The 23330-nt window shown below is 37.5% G+C and overlaps 2 protein-coding genes across 9 annotated transcripts in view; one reads left to right on the top strand and one right to left on the bottom strand.

The window, feature by feature from the left end:
* Positions 1 to 1484: 1484 nt before the first annotated feature.
* On the top strand, positions 1485 to 16827 carry LOC104089365 (mitochondrial hydrolase YKR070W). Of its 8 annotated transcripts, none has more exons than XR_011408715.1 (15): positions 1485 to 1728; positions 1820 to 1923; positions 2426 to 2461; positions 3231 to 3304; positions 3500 to 3540; positions 4382 to 4453; positions 4557 to 4758; positions 4965 to 5060; positions 5152 to 5219; positions 5461 to 5656; positions 5733 to 5816; positions 6075 to 6144; positions 7350 to 7446; positions 15524 to 15591; positions 16559 to 16827. XR_011408715.1 is itself a non-coding variant. In XM_009594232.3 (13 exons), the coding sequence occupies exons 1-12, from the start codon at positions 1517 to 1519 to the stop codon at positions 6132 to 6134; spliced, it is 1245 nt and encodes a 414-aa protein (XP_009592527.1). In that variant the 5' UTR covers positions 1485 to 1516; the 3' UTR covers positions 6135 to 6144; positions 7350 to 7788. The 8 variants fall into 8 exon arrangements, 2 of the variants coding, with proteins under 2 accessions (XP_009592527.1, XP_018624055.1); XR_011408716.1 differs by lacking the exon at positions 15524 to 15591 and adding an exon at positions 6633 to 6781; XR_684738.4 differs by lacking the exon at positions 15524 to 15591.
* The window catches only part of LOC138894343 (uncharacterized), a 25009-nt gene continuing 12330 nt past the window's right edge, over positions 10652 to 23330 (bottom strand). The window contains exons 4-7 of the mRNA XM_070179034.1: positions 12969 to 13548; positions 12112 to 12376; positions 11978 to 12029; positions 10652 to 11431 (exon numbers count right to left, since the gene is read on the bottom strand). Coding sequence (XP_070035135.1) covers positions 10652 to 11431; positions 11978 to 12029; positions 12112 to 12376; positions 12969 to 13548 — 1677 coding nt within the window. The remainder of the gene's footprint in view (positions 11432 to 11977; positions 12030 to 12111; positions 12377 to 12968; positions 13549 to 23330) is intronic.

Here is a 23330-nt window from a genome sequence, read left to right as displayed (position 1 = left end):
CCTATGACCACTTATATTTCTAAGACTATAAGAACTTCACCAAAAAAATTCAATACAGAGGAATGAGCCGTATGTTTCCAGCAAAAATATTTAAGGCTTAATGCATAACCGTGACTATTATAAATTATAACTAAAATGAGTTTATATTGATTGTATATTCGAATGCCAAATTTGCAAGGTACTTTAAAATCGCCTACATATTTGATAATTTTACTTTCAATAAAATACATCATGTGATGGTAAAAATATTATTACTAAATTACCTTAATAATTATCTAACATAGTATGTAAACGGTCATAACATATATATACGTTGGAATATTATCTTTGTCCTATAAGATATGTAGCAAATAAAGACATACCTTTCCAGTTCTTTATTTCATTGATACAAACACTACACATAAAGTTAATGCAAAGATATGAAAGTATGAATGAGTTTAGATGAATGTAAAACTTATCTTTGTATTATCATCCAAGACATTTTTCATTGTACTTGATCTCATTGTTTGCTTATAATTTACATAGTCTTGACGTAGAAGATCATGAAATGAGCAATTCATGCTGATAACGTGTTATAAATAAAAATAATTTAGTAAAACATGAACAAAAAATGGAGATAGAGAGAATGAAGAGATTTTCTTCTTCAATTGTGTGTATTTTCTTATCTATTACAAGACTTTTACATATGCATGAAAAGTGAAGAAAAATATGTCATTGAATATGCCATTAAGCATAAAAATATGTCATTGAGCATTTGAGAAGATCATGAAAAAAATGTAGACATCCACCATAATTTAATTTTTTTTAAAACAGAAATTACATTTTTCAAATAATCCTTTTTAACGTCAAAAATATTCCGTTCGTTCGTCTTCTTATGGTTTTTTCCCTCTATTTCTTGTTTCATCAGTGTGATGAGAGCGTGATTCATTTAAGTAATGTAAGAGGCGCATTGATTTTTCATTGAAGCCGCGTCTTTAGAGAGTATGGATTCACCCCCTTCATATGCAGAATGTTGGTTGAGGTGGACATGACTTGGGGATTAGTGGACTCTTAGTTTCATACCTAATTACCTAAATAATGATGAAGAAAACAAAAACAATAATATACTGGTAGTGTGTACGCAGACCTTATCCCTACAATGAGGTAGAGGGGCTGTTTCCAATAGACCCTCGGCATCCTTCCCTCCAAAAACTCCCCCACCTTGCTCTTGGGGTGACTCGAACTCACAATATCTTGATTGGAAAGTTGCTTACCATCAGAGCAACCCCTCTTGTCTGAGAAAACAAAAAACAAAATTATAAAAAAAAAGAATATGACTATTTTCTACGAAAAATTTACAAAAATGATTCCTTATGTTTAGGGTCCAATAAGGATACGATAATATAATTTTAATACACAAAAGGATAAAGTTAAAGTATATAGTATATAACTATAAAAGAATTCTGTATATTTTTGTTGCAAAAAATTACTCGTAATTAAAAAGATTTAAATTATACTAATAATCTAGTACAACGGCATGCTGTGTCCAATAAACCAATCGGCTTATACTGTTGAAAATAGGCAAGAAGCGGGGATAGGACTTAGGAGCATTCTCCAGCTTTGGATCAAAGAGACGATGAGAATTCTCCAGATCTTAACAAGAAAGCTCTCTTCTTCCCAGATTCGAAGCACAGCGCCTTCACTATCTTCAACTTTCTCTTCTCGCCAACTGCACTCCCTCTCCAATCCGTACTTAAATTTCTTCCCCCTATCTCTTACTGTATGTATGTATGACTTTATTGCGATAGTTTATGAGAAATTCATACTCTATTTGATACAGAGCGTCATTCGGCATTGCGTTCGACATTGACGGCGTCTTGCTTCGTGGCAGCATTCCTATCGGCGGCTCTCCTCCAGCTCTCAAACGCCTCTATGATGATTCTGGTACGACATCGTTTCGCTTATTACATTTGATTTACCGTTTGTTCTTTTTTTTATCTCTCTAGTTGAAATTCAATTGATTGGTGATCGTGTAAGGTTCGTTACAAGAGGAAATGAAAATTATTTTAAAGTTGAAACTTAAGAATCTTAGAAGCTAGAATTCATGAATTGCAGTGGCCTGCTTATTCTGCAATTACAAAGGCCAGGGTGACAATGTATTTACTTTTGTAATGTACAATATCTACTGCATGTGGTATAACAAGAAATAGAAAGAATAAATACTCAACTTTTTTGGATTCAGCTATTTCGAAGACATCTTATTATCCACTTAAGTCATTTTTCCTTACACATTTCCAATATCGCTTGCCTTAACCAATATTTGGACAATGTTATCAATCTCTTCTGCACAAATAATATCACAAAAAACTCCTTTTTACTTTTTTGGTACTTTCTCTTGGTAACCATGTTCAGGGAGGTTAGGTTAACTAACTTTTGATTTGTGCAGGTACTCTGAAAGTTCCCTATGTATTCTTGACTAATGGTGAGTGGTTGATGTAACCTGTTCTGGTCCAGCACCCATTTATTTGGTACTCCAGCTGGTTTTTGTTTTTGTTCTTTTGCTATTTAAAGTAACAGCTCCTTAAGTGTAATTTTCTAAGTTATGCAGAGCAACTTATGGAATAGGATGGGTCATAGCATAGCAGCTATGTATCTTAATACAATAACTAAGTTTACTGCTTATACTATCTCTTTCATGCAAGGTGATTTGCTCCGAGTACATGCTGCAATATCTTTTATGTGATTCCTAAGTGTTACCTCAAGTTGAATATTTAGTAACAGGAAAGCTGAAGAGAACTTCTCAGTTGTTAGTTGTCAGTGTCATCAGTTAGTATTTTGGTTCCTAATTTCCTTGGGAGATAGGTGCAAGGTTTGCTTCAGAAAAATATCTTGTATTAGGATATTCTGAATTTATTTTGAGTTCCACTTTTTATACCAAACAAAATTGAGTGAAATAAAAATGATGCACTATTTATGTGTTTTATGAATCAGGTGAATAGACGCTAGGTTTATTCAAAGATCTTTGTAATTAGATCTAATGATACAAACTGAGTAGTGGCGTCATTCACTTACTAGAATCACAGTAAATATTGATTCATCCTAGAATAGTTTTCTTGTCTAAGTAATTTATTTTCCACTGTGACTCATTGCTGCAACCTTATTGCAACCTACTTTTCTGGACTTACATGCATTTTAAGAGCTTATTGCTTATCAGAACAAAGGGGCTTAACGTGGTCTCTTATGTTCAATAGGGGGCGGTGTTCCTGAATCTAAAAGAGCAAAGGAGTTGGCCAGATTATTGGATGTCAATATCCTGCCTTTACAGGTATGCAACTTCTGTGAGACGATAGTAGTGGTCCTACTGGATATTTTCACGATTATCTAAAATAGTCTTTGTCTTGATCATAATCTGCTCTTTTTCTTCAATAATTTCCACGTGTTGGTAGTCCTAGGATGTGCTACTCGCTCCTTTTCTTAAAGCCTCTCGTGCTTTTTTTTTTTTACTTGAATGAATCTGCAGGTTATACAGGGGCATACACCATTCAAACAATTGACGAGAAGGTGATCTTTTGTTTGTTATATCTCCTACCCTACTCTCCCCTTTCAGATATAAAAGAATAATTAGTATAAGAAAACAGAAATCTCTATTTCTTTGTGTAGGTGTACTTTCAAAAAATGAAATGCAAGGGTCGTCCCTTATTCTGAATTGAAACTAATAGCAAGATCTATGGAAGCACCTAAAAGACATGTGGCCTTATTACCAGTATGCTATGCTGACACCTGTATATTAAACAAGAGGGACATAGTTTAGTTGATAGAAGTACAAGCATGTCTTTAGTTAATTGATAACACATAAATAGTCAATGTAACTGCAGTTTAAGAAATGGTTACTTGTTCTTTTAAAGAAAGAAAGAAAAACAAAGCTTAGCAAATGGTTATCCTATGTAATTAGTCTTCTAAAGCTGACTCTGAAAGCGCATGTTAGATGTTCAGTCCCAAATTGGATGTCCAAAAACGTTTGAGTGTGGACAGTCAATTCGGAATGAAGAGAGTAAATGCCTCAGCCAGAAAATGTTTATTTCATTAATTATGATTTTATGTATTACTTTAATAACTTGCTAAACCTTGAAAGTGCTGAAGTTCCTATTGTGTGTCTACTGAGTGTTGGACAGTGTGACGGGTAGGAGAAGTATTAGACACAGACGCAATAACCAAACTTAAGAGCTCATAGTCGTGGGATTCAATCTATGTACTAGCCATTTTGTAGGATTGCAGAACAGGGTTACAAGGGAAAAGATTTGCTAGGACTGAGTTAGTTTTCATTAATGAGAAATCAATTTTACTATATTGAAAGATCAAAAGTTGCTTTGATTGGCTTTAACAAGTCGACTCTGTGTTACAGATTTGAGGATGAGCTTGTTGTTGCTGTTGGAAAAGGAGAACCCGCTGAAGTAATGTCTGAATATGGTTTTAAGTAAGATTCCTGGTTTTGCATTTTATGAATGTAGGTTGAGAGGGTATGCTTTGATATACTTAACAATTTCAACTGCGATATACTACTGCGCTTTAAATTTCAGAACTGTTCTCTCCATAGACGAGTATGCATCTTATTTTGACAACATTGACCCATTGGCCCAATGCAAAAAATGGACAGACAAGCAGGATGTTAATCAGAATAGCAAGTCTAAGCATTTTGCTTTGAGCAATGATCCATGCTCACAGAGAGTGCAAGCAGTCTTTGTTGTTAGTGATTCTGTTGATTGGAGCAGAGACATCCAGGTATTCTTCTTTTTAACATAAGCTTAGACTTACAGGTACCTGGTAGATTAGCGCTAAAATCATGTGGAGTAAGAAACAAAGATCGAAAGACACTTTTATGCTATATTTTTGTGTGCATCTACATGCATCTCGTCTTACTATATGCAGTGTGTTCAAATTTGCTCTCAGTCGAAGCTATGAAATTCTAACTAGACAAGTCAATTTAGGTTCTCTGTGACATTCTAAGGACTGGAGGCCTACCAGGAAAAGAGATTGCACACCAGCCACCACTCTTTTTTGCGAATGATGACCTTGCCTATCAGGTATTTTAGTGTTAAATAGATCAGATTGTCCTTGGCTTTCTTCAACCTATTCATAGAGAAGGTAACCTTTCTATCTGATTTTTGACTCTAGGCTCTGTTTCCATCAGAACGACTTGGCATGGGTGCTTTCAGAATTGCATTAGAATCCGTCTTCAATGCGTGAGGCTCATTGCCAAATATCTTGAGACTTGATATGATATCTGGCAATATAGAATGCAGCTTGCATATAGTTTTATTATCTTGCTCTGATTATAGAGTTGGCGTCCTTGCTTTGAATATGTAACTCTGGTTTAGTTTAAATCTTAAATTACGTGAAACATACATAAGATGGATTTAGAGATGATGTGAAAGAAACTGCAGCTTCCTGTGATGCACTTCTGAGACTAGTTTTTGTTTACAGTATCCACCCTGCTGCGCTGAAGTATACGTCATATGGGAAACCAAGTCCTTTTGTATTTAAAAATGCGGAGACAGTATTGACGCACGTTTTACAATCATCTCAAGATAACAATCAGGTAGATGGTAGAGAGCAGCTTTTCAAAACCTTATATATGATTGGTGATAATCCCGCTGTTGATATCAAAGGAGCTCGACAGGTTTGTTATTAGACTTAATATGCTACTACTTTCAGCTATTTCATTCTATGAATAACTCTGAATCTTACTTTTTAAGGCTGGAAATCCTTGGTTCTCTATTTTGACAAGGACTGGGGTCTTCAAGGGGAAAGAAAATCATGACGATTGCCCAGCAGATCTGGTGGGTGAATGATATTTTTGAACTATGCTTGCATCTACTTTTTTTTAATTTTTTATATTGTGAAGCATATTTAATTTCTCTTTAATTCCGTCTGCACTTTCTCAATCTACCTGGAAAATTAGCCTGTGAAGCTAAAAGGTGGATAGATGGTATCCTTTCACATATATACGTGAGGGTCCATTTCTACACTACCATCAAGCAAATATAATGATCTTTACTAAGAACAAATTGCCCAAGCATGCTCTTCATTTAATGCAGGTTGTGGACACAGTGGAAGAAGCAGTAGATTACATTTTGAGCAAGGAGTGTGTCTCATGATGCACATCTGGTAAAAGTCTCACCATGATTTTACCTTATATATGTTAATGTGGGGCTAATTTTCCACGAGGAAGTTGGTAGATCTCGTAGCTTTCCAAATCACCATTTATTTGCAATTTCTTTCCTCTTTTGGTACAAATGAAAAAGGTCAAAATTTGCTGTTACTGCAATAAAGCATTGGTTAGAACTCTTCCCCTGTTGAAGAAATAAGTAATGCAAAACCTGATTCTTAATCTTATAGAAAAATTTGTGAAGATATTTAGCACATCAAGCCGAGCTGATTCTTTGTCCAGATCATTTCGTGATGTAAACGATCTTGATATCTGTTTGTCCTAGTGTCATTCTTAAACTTCAAATGACTTTGTTATGGAGTGGGCTCCGGCTTCTTATAGGATTTTACTTCACAAGTTACTTAATAGATCAAGTTTTGCAAAATGGAAGTTCTCTGCTCTATTTGTTTAACCGTTCAATGGCTATTGTCATCACATACCCCTTTAGGACTTGAGTTTGGAAGATTAAAGCGTCTGATCTGAAATATTTCTTGGGAGTAATAGACTTGCAATGACTAATTAGCCTTCAAAAGTGAAGATGACTTGGTGTCAGATGGGAATGCTTGGGCAGTTGTGCATTCCTCTCCATCTTGAAAGGTTTGTCAAAACATACAACTGTATGAAAAACTTCGCTAACAGAAGTAGTCTGTAAAAATACATGCCAATTGAACTTATTTGATTTTGTTTGTAAAAGAATGTCTGCAGCAAAGCTCAAGGAATGTTTTAGATAGTAAATCCTTTTAACTCCGACCATTTTGGGGCCGTTTGGTACATGAGATAAGAATAATAATCTTGGGATAAAGTTAATCTGGGTTTTAGGGTATTAACTAATCTCAAGATAACTTTTACACTAAAATGATGGGATTACCAAACGACCCCTTAAGGAATTTCAAAGCCTTACATCTTCTGGGATCTGTAAAACATTTCCCTTGGTTCCAAATATTAATTGTTTTGACAAACTTAATATGGACCGGAGAAATTCTTAATATAAGCATACAATCCAGCAAGTAGCAGTGACTCGTCAAAATAAGAACATTTTTTCACTATAGTGAGAAAAGAACTCATTGATCATGATTATAGAAGGGTGTTCATATGGTTGGTAACTTGGTATATCAGTACGATTCTTTGAATTCCTACCAACTCTTTATGCTTTGTATTTTGGTAGGTGTTCTCGATGTGTCTTGGAAAATATTTGTTGGCTGTTGTCTGTTGATGCGGCGTGCAATTTTGTTATCCAACTTTTGAAGTTTCCCTAATGAATAGTAAGTAATTAAGTGCCATCTATATATTTGTTTTTTCAATTTAAAGCACCCATTTATTTTTTTCTAACTTCTTCCCCATATCGGTAGGTTTGATGATCTTTTCATAAGCTTAGCGTTTTCTACCTTAGAAAAATTGATTGTTGACTTATGTCTTGATTTTTTCAGATCTATAGACGTAATTTCTTGATTTTTACATGTGATAAGAGATTCGGAAATGGCCTCTTGGCGTTGTCAGTCACATATGGGGTGACCAAATGGGAGAGTAAAATCTTGATCTTAGAGATGTTGGAAAAAATCTGGAAGGAAATAATTTATTAATAGTCCACTGATAACTTATATAGACATTTGGAGTCTTACAAACATCTTCTAAACCTATAAATACTAACATAACAATTAAGCTATACATACATGCGTGGGTGCAGCATATGAAAAGCCATTTATGCATTTAAAAGTTTTGAGGATAGTTGTGAGTCATTCTCACAAAAAAGATATTCCATTAACTGAAACCATTTTTTCTGTAATTGGTTTGGTAAGTGGCTTTGCTAACATTTGAAAAACAAAGAGGAAGGGAACATCGTCATTTCTGTCTTAATCACGTATAACTTAACCTTTACGGTCTAATGTGAATTAAGAGTTTCTAAACTCCACGCAACTATACGTACTCTCTTATTTGTCACTTCATTAGTAGTTAAATCTGTATTAGGACAAATCAAGTTCCTTTCTTTAATATATGTGAAAGTGTTGATAAAACAAGAAACAGGTATGTTTTCTCCTAATTCAACTACCATTGTATATTATTTTGGATGTCTCACTCAAAAAGGTTAATCCATATTAGTTAGTTTAATACGTTGTTTTGGTATTCCACTTTCGCAAAGGCACACCAAGTGGGATGTGTTACTACTACATATGTTATCTAATCCCTAGACAAGTGGAATTTGGGACAAAGGTACTCGCACCAAATTCATTCAGCAAACTTAACCAAGCTCTTCGAACCATCATATGAGCCTTGACATACGCAGGTTATTGGCATTACCCAACATTACAAAAAAATAAGTTATAACAGTTTAAAAGCTGGTTTTTATTGATTATTTCATTTTGTTTTCTATTTTCCTCTTTTTGGGCTTGAATCTTGTTATGAATTTTAGAAAAGGTCTTATTCTAATATTTGAAATTTGTAATTTTGGATGTCATTGCATTTGCATAATTATAATACTAACATTAATCTTTTCTTTTACTTTTTTAGATTCTTTGAGTTAAACATATGTTAATAAAACATGCATGCGATTATACGCGGAAATGGAAAGATTCTCGAATGTGTTACGGTAAAATATTACAAAAATCACTTTTCCAGATTTCACAAGTCAATTTCTTAACTCGCACAAAAAAGTTTAACACAAATTTGGTTCCCTTAACCATTTTATCGATTTTATATTGTTTTAAGAATGGACAAATCGAAAAAACTGTACGTTCTTGAATCTTGGTTATCCTTACATTTGTGTTCCTTGTCATATGAATTCTTTTTTAACAATAGATATTTGATCTAGGCCAGAAAGAGATGTAAGGGATTGAATAATATTTTTTTAATTTTATCGCTTTCTAAAATAATATTTTTGCTTAACACCTGGGCGGCGAGTGTCTGTTTTTTTAAATAGAGTAATACAAGTCTTTTTCTCGACAAAATTGAAAATACAGAACTACATTTGGTAGAGAACATTCCAATTTTTTAATGAGGGGAAAACAAATTAGAAAAAAACAAAATGGCATAAGTTCATTTTGAGTAGGGGAGTTGAAGATAAACTGAAATACCAAATCGAATCAAAAATCAAAATAAACAAATGTGTGGTTTGATTTGGTACTATATGGAATTAAATTATAAAACACAGACAAAATTTCATTTTTTTAATTATAAAACAAAAAGTCGAACTGATAACAAACCAAATTCGACAATATATTCCACTTTTTTTATAATCTTCGTATGTATGTTATATATATATATATATATATATATATATATATATATATATATATATATATATATATATATTGGAAGTACTTATTATCCATATAGAAATTTGGTAAGTCCTTTATAAAAGTTTTCTTAATTTTGTGTCCTGTGGATTTTGGGTCTGTAATTTGTGTTTTGAGACTTATTCTTTGTAATAGTTTCTAGACATACTCGTGAAGCATGTTCAACTCTTTTTGGTTTTATGTAGAGAGCAGAAAATTGCAATATATAAACACAAGTACAAGTTGGTAATGGTCGAGTTTGTATTTGGTGAACTATGCTACTCTATGCTGATTTCTTCTTCATTTTTTCCTATCTTGGGGTGTTCTCTTTTAGTGGATATATGGAAGGAGAAGAGCAGGAAAGAATACGGTGTGACTATTATAACATTGAAGAATTACCTTTTTTCCCAAAAATATAAGCTATATGGAATAACATGGATATGTTTAATTGTCATGATTTAGATTTTAGATCTTCTAACGTTGATTACGATGGTTTAGAGTGTTCACGATAGTTTTAAAAGGAACAAGAAAACAAGAAATGCTCTCAATCTCTCTGAGTTGTCAGATGAGATTTTAGCCTCCGCTAATACCATGTGATAGTAGAGGTACGTAGCCTAGCATTATATGTTAGTCTTTAGTTTTTAAATAATGATGACCTTTGGTAAGTCTACATATGTCTTGACTATTCTATTTGTTCGGGCTATTTTCGACTAACATATGTTGACACCAAATTCTGGTATCGAGAAGCAATGTAACAGTAATTACGAAGAAGAAAGAGAAGAAGAGAAGACGAGCTGAGAATAGAAAAGGAGAGAGATGAGAGTTCAATTGTCATTCAAAACATGTGTTCCTCTATTACATTTGTCCTATTTATCTATAAAAATGCAAAGAAAATGCATAAGTTGAAAATTAGAGCTTAACTAACTTTCCCGCCAACTGAAATTTAAAAACTAACAACAATAAACACGTGAATAGGTTTAGGTGTGTGCTTCCATGGCATCTGAGCTGGCATCCTAGCTCGTAGCAGCTAAAATATGTGTATCAATACCCCCCCTCCCACCTGATGGACAACACCCTTGTCCTCAAGGGTGAATGTGGGAAATCTGGTGTGCATGTCAGAGGCAAGTTCCCATGTAGCTTGCGAAGCATCCAAGTCCTTCCATTTAACAAAATATTGTGCAACAACTTTATTGCCTTTCTAGATTAACTTTCTACCCAACACAACTGTTGGGAGGAGACATAAGGGACTAGCTAAGTTTAAAATTGGAGGATGAACAATTTCTGTAGGTAGATCATAACAAAACTTGAGCTGAGAAATGTGGAGTGTGGGGTGAATTTGAACCTCTAGGGGAAGTAAAAGCTTATAAGCAACAAGCCCTACTCTTTCTATAATAGGATAGGGGGCAAAATACTTAAAAGTGAGCTTATGATAAGAAGAAATTGAGAGGGTAGACTGTCTATAGGGCTGCAGCTTGACAAAGACCCAATCTCCCACCTGGAACTCTTTATCAGACTTGTGGCTATTAGTTTGAGCTTGCATTCTCCGTTGAGCTCGACAGAGATGAAATTTAGCCAACTGAAGCTTGAATTCCCTAACCAATATGAAGTCCTTAACAACATCAACAAAAGAATCTCCAAGAAGATAGGGAAGATGTATAAGAGGAGGATAGCCATATAGGAGTTCAAAAGGAGAGGGTTGAATAGCAGAATGAGGACTAGAATTGTACCACCATTCTGCTATGGATAAGAAGGCACCCCAATCAGCGGGAGAATCTGTGCAAAAGTATCTCGAGTAGGTCTCTAAACACCTGTTGAGCACTTCACTCTGACCATCTGTTTGAGGATGGTAAGCAGTTGAAGTATGCAATGTAACACCTTGAGCTGACAAGAATTCCTTCCAAAAAGAGCTTGATGAATATGGGATCCCTATCACTAGTAATGGACGCAGATGAAGTTTAAAGACAGTATCCAAAAACACCTAAGCAAGAGTTTGGGCAGTATAAGGATAAGAGATGGCAATGAAATGACCATACTTAGTGAGCCTGTCTATAATGACCCAAATAACAGTCTTCCCTTTAGATTTAGGTAACCCCTCTATGAAATCCATATAAATGTCACTCCAAGGCAATGAAGGTATTGGAAAAGGTTGCAACAGGCCAGGATATGCAGAAGTGTCATATTTGTTTCTCAGACAGACATCACATTTCTGAATGAAGTCAAAGATATCCTTCCCGGTAAGGGTATGCCATCACCTTCCTTGTGGTGGCATCAATCCCAGAATGTCCACCTGAGGGAGTGGAATGTCATAGAGTGAGGATCTTGTGTCTCAAGCCAACATCATGTCCTATGACAAGCTTGCCCTTTCTTCTTAGTTGATCATTGATCCAAGTGTAGTGCTTCTAAAGTGTGTGTTGCAAGGAAGCAATGAAAGTTTTTAACTCGGGATCATAATTCCACCCAGCTGTGATCTCGTGCCAAAGCTCAGCTTAAACAGAAGATATCATCAAGGACATGAGTTCAGTACCATCAATTCTGGAAAGTGAATCTGCAGCAACATTTTCCTTTCCCTTTTTGTACTGTATTTCAAATTCAAAAGGGAGCAACTTAGCTAGCCACCTCAATTATGAATCAGCATGCAGTTTTTGCTCCAACAAATACTTCAAAGCCTTTTGGTCAGTTTTAACAATGAAATACTGACCAAGCAAATAATGGGACCATTTTGTGAGAGCAAAGACTAGTGCAAGTAGTTCCCTTTCATAAACTGAGAGTGCAAGATGTCTAGGGGATAAAACTTTACTGATGAAGGCTATAGGATAACCATGCTGCATTAGAACAGCTCCAATGCCTGTTCCACTAGCATCTGTTTCTACTACAAAAGGAGTAGAATAGTCTGGCAGAGCTAGGACTGGGGAAGTTGTTAAAGCTAAATTCAGTGCAGAGAAGGCATGAGTAGCACTTTCAGACTATTTGAAATTATCCTTCCTTAGTAATTTAGTGAGTGGTCAACTGATGAGACCATAACCTTTTATAAATTTCCTGTAATACCCTTCCAGCCCTAAGAAGCCTCTCAGTTGTTTGAGTGTATGGGAGTAGTCCAGTGTTGAACATCTGTGATTTTCTTAGGATCTATAGATACCCCTTCACTAGAGATGAAGTGTCCTAAGTACTCCACTCTTGCAACTCCAAAGACGCATTTAGATTGCTTAGCTAGCAAATTGTTATGCACCATGACCTCAAACAACTGCTGCAAGTGTAATTCATGATCCTGCTATATATATATATATATATATATATATATATATATATATATATATATATATATATATATATCATCATCAAAAAAGACTAGAACAAATTTCCTTAGGAAGTGCTGAAATAAGTAATTCATGAGGCACTGAAAGGTAGAATGAGCATTGGTAAAGCCAAATGACATGACCAAATACTCATAATGGCCCAAGTGAGTCTTGAAGTCTATTTTGGAATGTCAATTATCACCATTCTTATTTGATGATAACCTGATCGAAGATCAATTTTAGAGAATACCACTGTTCCAGCTAATTCATGCAATAAGTCATCTATGATGGGAATATGGATTTTGTCCTTGACAATACATTGATTCAACTCCATGTAGTCCACATATAATCTCCATGAACTATCTTTTTTGCCTACCAACACCACAGGTGATGCAAAATGACTGTTGCTATACTGAATTACACCTTGTTGCAGTATGTCTTTGACCAGCTTTTCAATGATGTCTTTTTTCATAGAGGAATACATGTAAGGTCGTATGTTGATTGGTTTAGTCCCAGGTATTAATGGAATACTGTGATCAAAAGCACCTCTTTGAGGAGGTAAGGTGGTGGGTTTTGCAAACACCTGATGGTACTGAGACAAGAGTTCTTCAATGACAACATGAGTTTGGAACTCCTGAGGAAGGTGCAGTACATTAAGCTGATTGGTTAACTGTAAGGCAGGCTCAGTAAATAGTACTTGTAACATAAAGAGTTGGACATCATTTCCATTCATTTTATTAACAGCCTTGGTGCTCGAGAACTTACACTCCTCAGATACTCCTTTAAGTAGATAGAATTTACCCTGATAAGTGAAGGACATAGTTAAGGCTGTATAATCAAGGTAACTAGCCTTAAGATTTTCACCCATAATGCTCCCAAAACCAAATCATATTTCCCTACTATAAAGACAATGAGATCAGAAGTGTAGATTGTGCCTTGCAATATCTATTGAAAGTCTCTCACTGCCCTAGAAGTGGCCTCCATAGAGTTATTACCAAGGCTGACATAACCAACCTTAGTGGGAGAAACTTGACAACCTAGCCTTTTAGAAAACTCACAATCTATGAAATTGTGAGTACTTCCTCCATCCAAAATAATTTGCAATGGCCTCTTGTTGCTATAGCCAGTCACATGTATAGTTTGTGCCCCTTGTATGCCACTCAGTACACACAAGGATATCATAGGAGGATCTCCTTCAGTAACAGACTGTCTTTGGTACTACTTCTTCTGAGCTTTCATCATCTCCATACTCCAATTCCAACACAAATAATTTCTTAGGGAGTGTGCACGTGTGCCCAAGAGTGTACTTGTCATCACAAAAGTAGCATAATGTAATGACCCAACAGTCATTTTGAGTATTACATCCCCGTTCCCCCATTTATTGCTTATAGTATGCTCATTTGTTGTTATGCGACTTGCCCGGGTAGTCTGATTAGTTCCTGAGATGTTTCAGAATGAGTTGGGACACTTAGTCCCAAGGTTAGAAGTCTAAGTTGAAAAGTTGACAAGATATTGACTTATGTATAAATGGATCCGGAATAGAGTTTTGATGGTTTCAATAGTTTTGTATGGTGATTTTGGACTTAAGAGTGTGTCCGAATATTGATTTTGGCTTGAAATGACGAAAGTTGAAAAAAATAGAAGTTTTGAGAGTTGAGAAGTTTGACTGAGAGTTGAATTTGCGGTTATAGGGATCATATTTTAGTTTCGGAAGTTGGAATAGGTCCGTTGTGTCATTTATGACTTGTGTGCAAAATTTGAGGTCATTCATAGTTGATTTGATAGGTTTCGACATCGATTGTAGAAGTTGGAAGTTCATTAGTTTCAATAGGCTTGAACTGGGGTGCGATTCATGTTTTTGATATTGTTTGATGTGATTTGATGCCTCGAATAAGTTCGTGTCATGTTTTAGGATTTGTTGGTATATTTGGTTGAGGTCCCTGGGGCCTCGGGTGAGTTTTGGGTTGATTGCGAATTGAATTTGGCCTTGTAGAGCTGCAAATTTTCTGGTGCCTGGTATTCTTTTACGCATTTGTGAGAAAGGTCTCGCGTTCGCGAAGAATACCTGGGAGGCAGGTGAAGTTTTTTCTTCGCGTTCGAGAAGAAGGCGACGCATTCGTGAAGGTATATTGTGTTTGTGCATCGCGATCGCGGGCAGGGAGCCACATTAGGTCTACCCATTCGCGATATAGACCTCGCGTTCGCGAAGCTTGGGATCGTTTGGTCATCGCGTTCACGAGGGGGCTCTCGCGTTCGCGTAAGAGGAATTTTGGCAACTGAGCATTTTGTGCTTCGCAAACGTGAGGCTCTTTCCGCGTTCGCGAAGGACATCTGGGCAGAATATAAGATCTCAAAAACGAGGGTTAGAGTAAAATTTCATAATTGGACTTTGGGAGCTCGGATTGAGGCGATTATTGGAGGGTTTTGCAAGGATTTGATTTGGGTAAGTGATTTTGATTCAGATTTGGTTAATATACATGAATCTATCATTGTTTTATCATTTAATTAGTATTTTGGATTGGAAAAATTTTAAAAACTTCATAGGCTTTAATTTGAGGATTTAAAGGTCGAGTTGCGATAGGAATTGAGTAATTTTAGTATGGTTGGACTCGTGATTTAATGGGTGTTTTGATTTTGTTAAATTTGTCAGATTGCGATACATGGGCCCGGGTTGACTTTTTGAGTTGATTTTTTGACTTTTGTTAAAGAGCTTAGCTTTGTCATATGGAATTGATTTATATAACTTATGTTGATTGTATCGAGTTGTTTGTGGTTAGATTCGAGGCGTTTGGAGGCCGATTCGCGAGGCAAGCGAATATTGGAGTAGAGATTTGCAGTGTTTGAGGTAAGTAACACTTCTAAACTTGGTTCTGAGGGTATGAACCCCTAATTACATGTTATGTGGTTGGTGTTGAGGTGACGCACATGCTAGGTGACGGGTGTATGGGCGTGCACCGTAGAATTGTGACTGGGTCAATTCCGTGGAACTGTGTGGTCATATAATCTTGTTATTATCCACGTATTCTCCATGTGTTAGAGAAATTGAGTTGTGATTCATGTTAGAAATCATGCTTAGGCTATATGCTAGTACTATTGGGACCCACAAAGGTCGTGTTGTTGTTGAATTACTTGCTTAATTTGAAATTATGTACTTAGTCATATGTATCATTTGCATATCATATCTCAATCTTTGTTGGCATTTATTGATACATCATATCATCATTGTTTGGGCTGATTGTCAATATATTTGTGAGCCCGAGAGACTAGAGAGATTGAAGACTGAGTGAGGCCGAGGGCCTGATTGTGAGTGAGTTTTATGGGATCGGGTTGCACGCCGCAACAGGATTTATTGATTCATGAGATGGTTGGCTTATTTTAGCGCTTGGGCAGGATGTGCTCCTCCGGAGTCTGACTTACGAGCACTGAGCATATGTACCAATTGAGTGTGAGTGCCGAGCGATTGAGAGGACCGAGTGACTGTGAGGATGGAGTGACTGGGAGGACCGAGTGGATTGATGCTCCGAGAGTATGCATATGATTTTATAACTGTGTTGTATTACAGTTGGCATGCATAATTGACATGTAGATATAGTGATATATCATTCCTCATTTCAGTCACACTTGCCATATTTTATCCTTATTGAACTTAAACTGTTAAATTTGGAAGCATTCCTATATTTTTGTACTGTCAAATTTTGTATTTGGACTGTACCTGTTGAGCTTGTCACTGCTTTCAGCCCAAGGTTAGTTTTGTTACTTATTGAGTACATTGAGTTGGTTGATTCATACTACACTTTGCACTTCGTGTGCAGATCCAGGTACTTCTGAGTACGAGGGTTGCTAGCTTCGGAGCTTTATCCGTTAGAGACTATCGAGGTAGCTGCCTTGGCGTCCACAGACCTTGACTCTCTTTCTTTTAAGTCATTTGTATTATTCTATCTTTCTAGACAGTGTTTTAGTTGTCAAACCATGTTGTCATTTAGAAGCTCATATACTTAATGGCACCCGGATTTTGGGGGATTTTGTATTGAGTCGCGGTATTTTCTTATCAGTTATTTATGAGATTTTACTGTTAAGCTTATTTTTTTATGTTTTCAAAGTTAAAGATATGTGGTTTATTGTGATTGTCGACTTGTCTAGTATTGTGATAGGCGCTATCACGACATGTGAAATTTGGGTCGTGATAAGTTGGTATCAAAGCCTAGGTTACATAGGTCTCATGAGTCATGAGCAGGTTTAGTAGAGTTTTACGGATCGGTACAGAGACGTTTGTACTTATCTTCGAGAGTATGTCGAACTATTAGGACAATTTCATTCCTTGTATTCTTGTCGTGCGAATTTGTTAATTCCGGAAACTAAACTTCTGTTATTCTATTCTCTCACAGATGGTAAGGACATGTGCTACCGGATCGGGCGGACATCCATCAGTACCACTAGCTAAGGCCATGAGAGGCCGGGGCTGCGGTAGGGATTGAGGTGCAACTCGTACAGTAGCTAGAGCAGCACCTGCAAACCCACAAATTGCTTCAACTCAGGAGCAGATTCCAGAGGTGGTTGAGCAAGTAGGACCAACTCAAACACCAATTATGCCCATTGGATTCCAGGCCTTTAGGAGACTCTGGCCCAGATATTGACTGATTGTACTAGTCTTGCTTAGGCAGTTTCAGTTTCGGCCGCACTAGCCACTTCGTAGGCCGAGAGAGATGCTCAGACTCCTGCCGTTTGTACTGCAGAGCAGGTGGTGCAGGGACTTCAGACCCCGGGAGTACTACCAGCCCATACGGTTGCAGTTGATCAGGCCCATGTCGGTCCCATTATGAGTGATGAGGAGCAGAAGAGACTAGAGATATTTGGGAGGTTCAAGCCTCCATCATTCAGTGGGGCTAAATCAGAGGATGCTCATGACTTCTTGGATAGGTGCCAGCGGATTCTTTGCATGGTGCGGATTCTTTGTACAACGGGTATTCTGGAGACCAATGGGGTCTCATTTACTACTTTTCAGCTAACGGGGGCAGATTGTGGGAGGCCTATGAGCGGAGCAGGCCAGCCGGTGCTGCACCACTTTCATGGCACGAGTTCTCTATTCTCTTCTTGGAGAAGTTTGTGCCATCGACCCATAGGGAGGAGTTGCATAGGCAGTTTGAGCATCTACGCCAGGAGGGTATGTCCGTGACCTAGTACGAGATGAGATTTTCAGAGTTGGCTCGTCACGCGATCTGGTTGGTTCCCACAGAGAGGGAGAGGATTAGGAGGTTCATTGATGGCCTCAGTTATGGACTTTTTTTGTTATGACTCGGGAAATTGCATCATGTGCTAGTTTCGACGAGGTTGTTGATATTGTTAGGTGGCTAGAGTTAGTTCGTAGTGAGGAGCGTGAGGAGAGAGAGGCCAATAGGCCTTGTGGTTCTGGTGGTTTCAGCAGTGTTTCTTCTGGGGGAAGTCCTACCCCAGCAGGGGCCGTCCTTATAGGCCTGCTCAGATGGCTCTTCCGATTCATCGTGGCACATTAGCTAGCCATGGTTCATACAGTGCTCGTCCGGGTCAGTCATCTCTCAGTGCTCTCTCAGCTCATAGTTTATCCCGTGCTTTATCAGTTCAGGGTTCATTTGTATTGGGTCCTTCTAGCAGTTATTCTGGTTCTTGAGGCCCGATTCAGTCCCCACAAACAGCGGGGAGTTTCTTCGAATGCAGGGAGTTTGGGCATGTGTGGAGACAGTGTCCCTACTGCTTTGGAGGTCCAGTTCAGCAGAGGGTTCAGGTCATGACTTCTACACCAGTTACTTCGCCACCCGCCCAGCCAGCTCGGGGTAGGGCTCAAGATGCTAGAGGTCGCCTTAGAGGGGAAGGTCGATCAGGTGGCGGTCATGCTCGATTCTATGCTATCCTAACTAGGCTAGAGGCCGTTGCTTCAGACGCAGTGATCATATGTATTGTTTTAGTGTGCAACAAATATGATTCCACATTATTTGACCCTGGTTCTATTTATTCGTATGTATCATTCTATTTTCTCGTTATTTAGATATTCCCCATGAGTTCTTAGTTTCACCCATTCATGTATCTACGCCAGTGTGAGATACTATTATTGTGGACCGTGTGTATCGATCGTGTGGGGTGACCATTGGAGGGTTGAAGACTAAAGTTTATCTCTTGTTGATTAGTTTGGTTGATTTCGATGTGATTTTGGGTATGGATTGGTTGTTCCCATGTCATGCTATTCTGGATTATCACGCTAAGACCGTGACCTTGGAGATGTCGGGGTTGCCGAGCATCGAGTGGAGAGGTTCTCTAGATTATGTTCCTAGCATGATGATTTCTTATCTGAAGGCCAAACAGATGGTTGGGAAAGGGTGTCTGTCATATTTGGCCTTTGTGAGAGATGTTGGTGCTGAGACTCCTACTATTGATTCTGTTTCTGTAACGACTCGGTCGGTCGTTTTAAGAGATTTAGCCCTAAACCCCTAATTTCTGCCCCCTCTAGTTCATTTGGTGGTTACGTGTGTAGACATATAATTTTTGACACTCCTCGAATTGTTTTTACCTTTTAGTGCTTAAATGTTGGTTTTAGATATAATGTTATTATTTTGAATATTTTTAACTTTTTACTTTATTTTATCTTAAAAATAAAAATTACATGAATATTTTCTTTTATTTTAGCTAATTAATATTTAGTCTAGCAATTTTTAGTTTATCATACTTTGGATAAAATTGAAAATCACAAAATAATAGCTAATGTAGTTGTTTCACCCTTTTTTATTTCATGTATTCAGTTATGGATTAGTATTTTGTATTATACTAAAAAGAAAGATCAAAAATAAAAGAAGAGCAATTCAAAGATGGCCACAGTGCTGAAGATTCCTTTATATCCAATTTAACTAATTCACATGCTTACGATCAGTTCACGTGATCACCCTATTCTCCCATTTTAATTTTTGTCCTTATTTGTAGTACATACTCAAAATTAATTGACAAGAGCACAAAAACACGACATTTTTTATTAGTGGGGGACCACACTCGTTTCTTTTTGCCCAAGAATTCATCCATTTTAGAGAGGCACATAGATAAAGAACGGAGAGCAGAACAATACAAGGGCTAGAAATTAGAGAAGGATCTGGAATTTGGGGGGGGGGGGGGGACGACACAGAGCATCGGCTTCTGGAGGAGACAATACCCATTTTAGGATTTGGCTCTCTATTATTGCTCTCACAGAAAATCCGTCCAAAATACCATCTATACAATACCAAGCACCACCAGTAGAACCATCGTAGATCTGTCCCCAAAACTGCCATTGGTCCTCCATAACAAGCCATTTTCATGGCGCCATTAATTATTGAGTAACGTTGAGTATCGTTCGAGTGCTCCGATCGGCACTTTTCTGTTCAAGGTCAGGTCAGAGGCGTGAATTGATTTTCAATTTAGTGCAAGTTTGTTGTCAACCTTTTGCTTTTCGGTGTCGTACTTAGAGGCATTCATAAATCAATTTCTGAAAGAAATTTTGGTTTTAACAAAGATACGAAGCTTTCAGAGGCTAATTCACGAGGCAAAAGCATAGCGGAGTAAATGATTACACGGTTCAAGGTAAGTGACTTGTCTAACCTTGTGTGGGAGAAATTTCTCTAGAATTGGTATTGTCATGAAAATTGTGATGTGTTGAAAGTCGTGTATGAAAGGTGACGAGTGTGTACACGGGTTAACTGTGGAAAAACTTTAGTTTTAAGTTGTGTAATTCTTTGTTACATATTAATTAAATTATTTTATCCGATAATATTCAGCATCATTGGTCTATTTATATATTTTTAAATTTGTCTTACCTTTTTCCTACTAATTGCTTTACCTGTTTAGTTGAAACTTTGTTTCTTTTATTCTGTGCTCATTATTTGAAAGTTGAATTTCTTAATTGAATTATTATTAATATGAAGTTTTTGACATTGAAATTTGGTATTTGAGGTAAAGTGTTTTATTGTGAAATATTGCTTTGTTGAGTTATTCATTCTCGAATATTTTGTTGAGATTTGTATTCATTTTGATTGAGTCGTGAGCTCCTTATTGTGAAAATTTATATTATTGTTGATTTATTTTGGCAAGTTGAGATATTTGGGCACTTGAGGTATAAATTGTGATATATTGTGATACTGATACGCATGTGGTGGTATAAGGTCTGGGTGTTGAAACGCATGCAGTGAGATAAGGGTGGCTTGATACACGTGGCTAGTAGGGGAACTACTAGAAGTCATACGGTGTGATAAGGGTGGATAAAACGTGAAATGCCATTTCGGGAAAAATGATTTCTTTAAAATTAAATGTGAAGGCTCTTGTAGTGATATAAGGAAATGAGATATTGTGAATTGATTTATGATTTGGGACTACGAGGCGGTACCTCGGGAGTGCCCTTGTTGATATTTCTTTATGGCTGCATTTGCCTTTGGTTATTTTTGTATTTTCCTTAAAGTTGTAAATTTTTGTTTTCCTTCCGTGAGGTATTATTTGCCCTTATTCTGTGTAGTTAAATTGTGAAATACTACTTACTTGATTCATTCCCATTATTATTTTTATTATTATATTGTTAAAAATTTTACCCTGCCTTTTATTATTTCCAGTAGGGCCTGATCTAACCTCGTCACTACTCTACCGAGGTTAGGCTTAGCACTTACTGGGTACCGCTGTGGTGTACTCATACTACGCTTCTGCACATCTTTTTTTGCAGATCAAGGTACTTCCTATCAGACCAGACATCAGTGAACTAGCCATACGCGAAGACTTCAAGTTATATCTGCTAGAGTCCGCAGACCTCGAAATCCCCTTCTATCCTTATTATGTTGTTTTCCTTTTTATCTTTAGACTCAGATGTATAGAAACACTTAGAATAAATTTTTAAAAGTTTGTGACTTATTTCTACCTGGTATTGGGAGTTGTAATTATTTGAATTGCTGTTTCAATTATTTTAGATTTCTATTATGTTATTCCGCATTGATAGGATTACCTAGTCTTAGAGACTAGGTGCCATCACGACATCCTATGGAGGGAATTTGGGGTCGTGACAAGTTGGTATTAGAGCTCTAGGTTCATAGGTGTTATGAGTCACAAGCAGATTTAGTAGAGTCTCGCGGATCGGTACGGAGACGTCTGCACTTATCTTCGGGAGGCTATGAAACTGTTCGCTTTTTTGATTCCATATTGTGTGCATTTGTTGACTTCGAAATTATAAACTCTAGTCTTTTTATTCTCTCACATATGGTGAGGACACGCACAACTAAATCCGATGATCAGACACCCACGCCCCCTGTTGGAGCCTCAAGAGGCCGGAGCCGGGGCATAGGCCGAGGAACACCCCGCGGTGCAGCGGGAGCACTTGAACGAGCTGCTGCAGCAAAGCCACCAGTAGCTCCAGTTGGAGAGCAGGAACTTGAGACGCTTGTTACTACCCCTGTACTTCAAAATCTCTAGGGCATGGTAAACCTGGGCCTGTGGCTCTGGGGTACGGGCGGCGGGAGTCTGTTCCCCTCCCCCGGCCTAAGATGTGGCAGGAGAGTTAAGAAGTTTGACCGAGAGTTGATTTTGTGGTTACTAGGCTCGGATTTTCATTCTGGAATTTTGAATAGGTACGTTGTATCATTTAAGATTTGTGTGTAAAATTTGAGGTCAATCAGAGATGATTTGATAGGTTTTGGCATCGATTGTAGAAGTTGGAAGTTCATTAGTTTCAATAGGCTTGAATTGGGGTGCGATTCGTAATTTTGATATTGTTTGATGTGATTTGAGGCCTCGACTAACTTCGTATCATGTTTTAGAACTTGTTGGTATGTTTGGTTGAGGTTACGGGGGCCTCGGGTGAGTTTCAGGTTGATTGCGAATTGAATTTGGCCTTGTAGAGTTGCAAATTTTTTGGTGTCTGATGTTCTTATATGCGTTCGCGAGAGAGGTCTCGCATTCGCGAAAAGTACCTGGGAGGCAGGTGAAGTTTGTTCTTCGCATTCGCGAAGAAGGCCACGCGTTCGCGAAGGTATAGTGTGTTTGTGCATCAGAGGCAAGGAGCCGCGTTCGCGAAGAAGAGAGGCAGGCTGGGGACCTCACACGTTAGGTCTACGCGTTCGCGATGGAGGCTTCACGTTCGTGAAGCTTGGGGTCGTTTGGTTATCGCGTTCGCCAGGGGGCTCTCGCGTTCACGTAAGAGAAATTTTGGCAGCTGAGTATTTTGTGCTTGGCGAACGCGAGGCTCTATCCGCGTTCGCAAAGAAGGACATCTCGATAGAATATAAGATTTCAAAAATGAGGGTTAGAGTAAAATTTCATAATTGGACTTTGGGAGCTCGGATTGAGGCGATTCTTGGAGGGATTTTCAAGGAATTGATTGGGGTAAGTGATTCTAATTCGAATTTGGTTAATATACATGAATCTATCATTATTTTTATCATTTAATTAGTGTTTTGGGTTGGAAAAATTGGGAAATAATGTAGAAACTTCATAGGCTTTAATTTGAGGATTTAAAGGTCGAGTTGTGATTGGAATTGAATTATTTTGGTATGGTTGGACTCGTGGTTGAATAGATATTCAGATTTTGTTAATTTTGTCAGATTCCGAGATATGGGC

This window comes from Nicotiana tomentosiformis, chromosome 6 (genome assembly GCF_000390325.3).
Source record: "Nicotiana tomentosiformis chromosome 6, ASM39032v3, whole genome shotgun sequence".
Taxonomy (NCBI): Eukaryota; Viridiplantae; Streptophyta; class Magnoliopsida; order Solanales; family Solanaceae; genus Nicotiana; species Nicotiana tomentosiformis.
The sequence above is the reverse complement of the archived record's forward strand: the minus strand, read 5'-3'. Positions and strand labels throughout refer to the sequence as shown.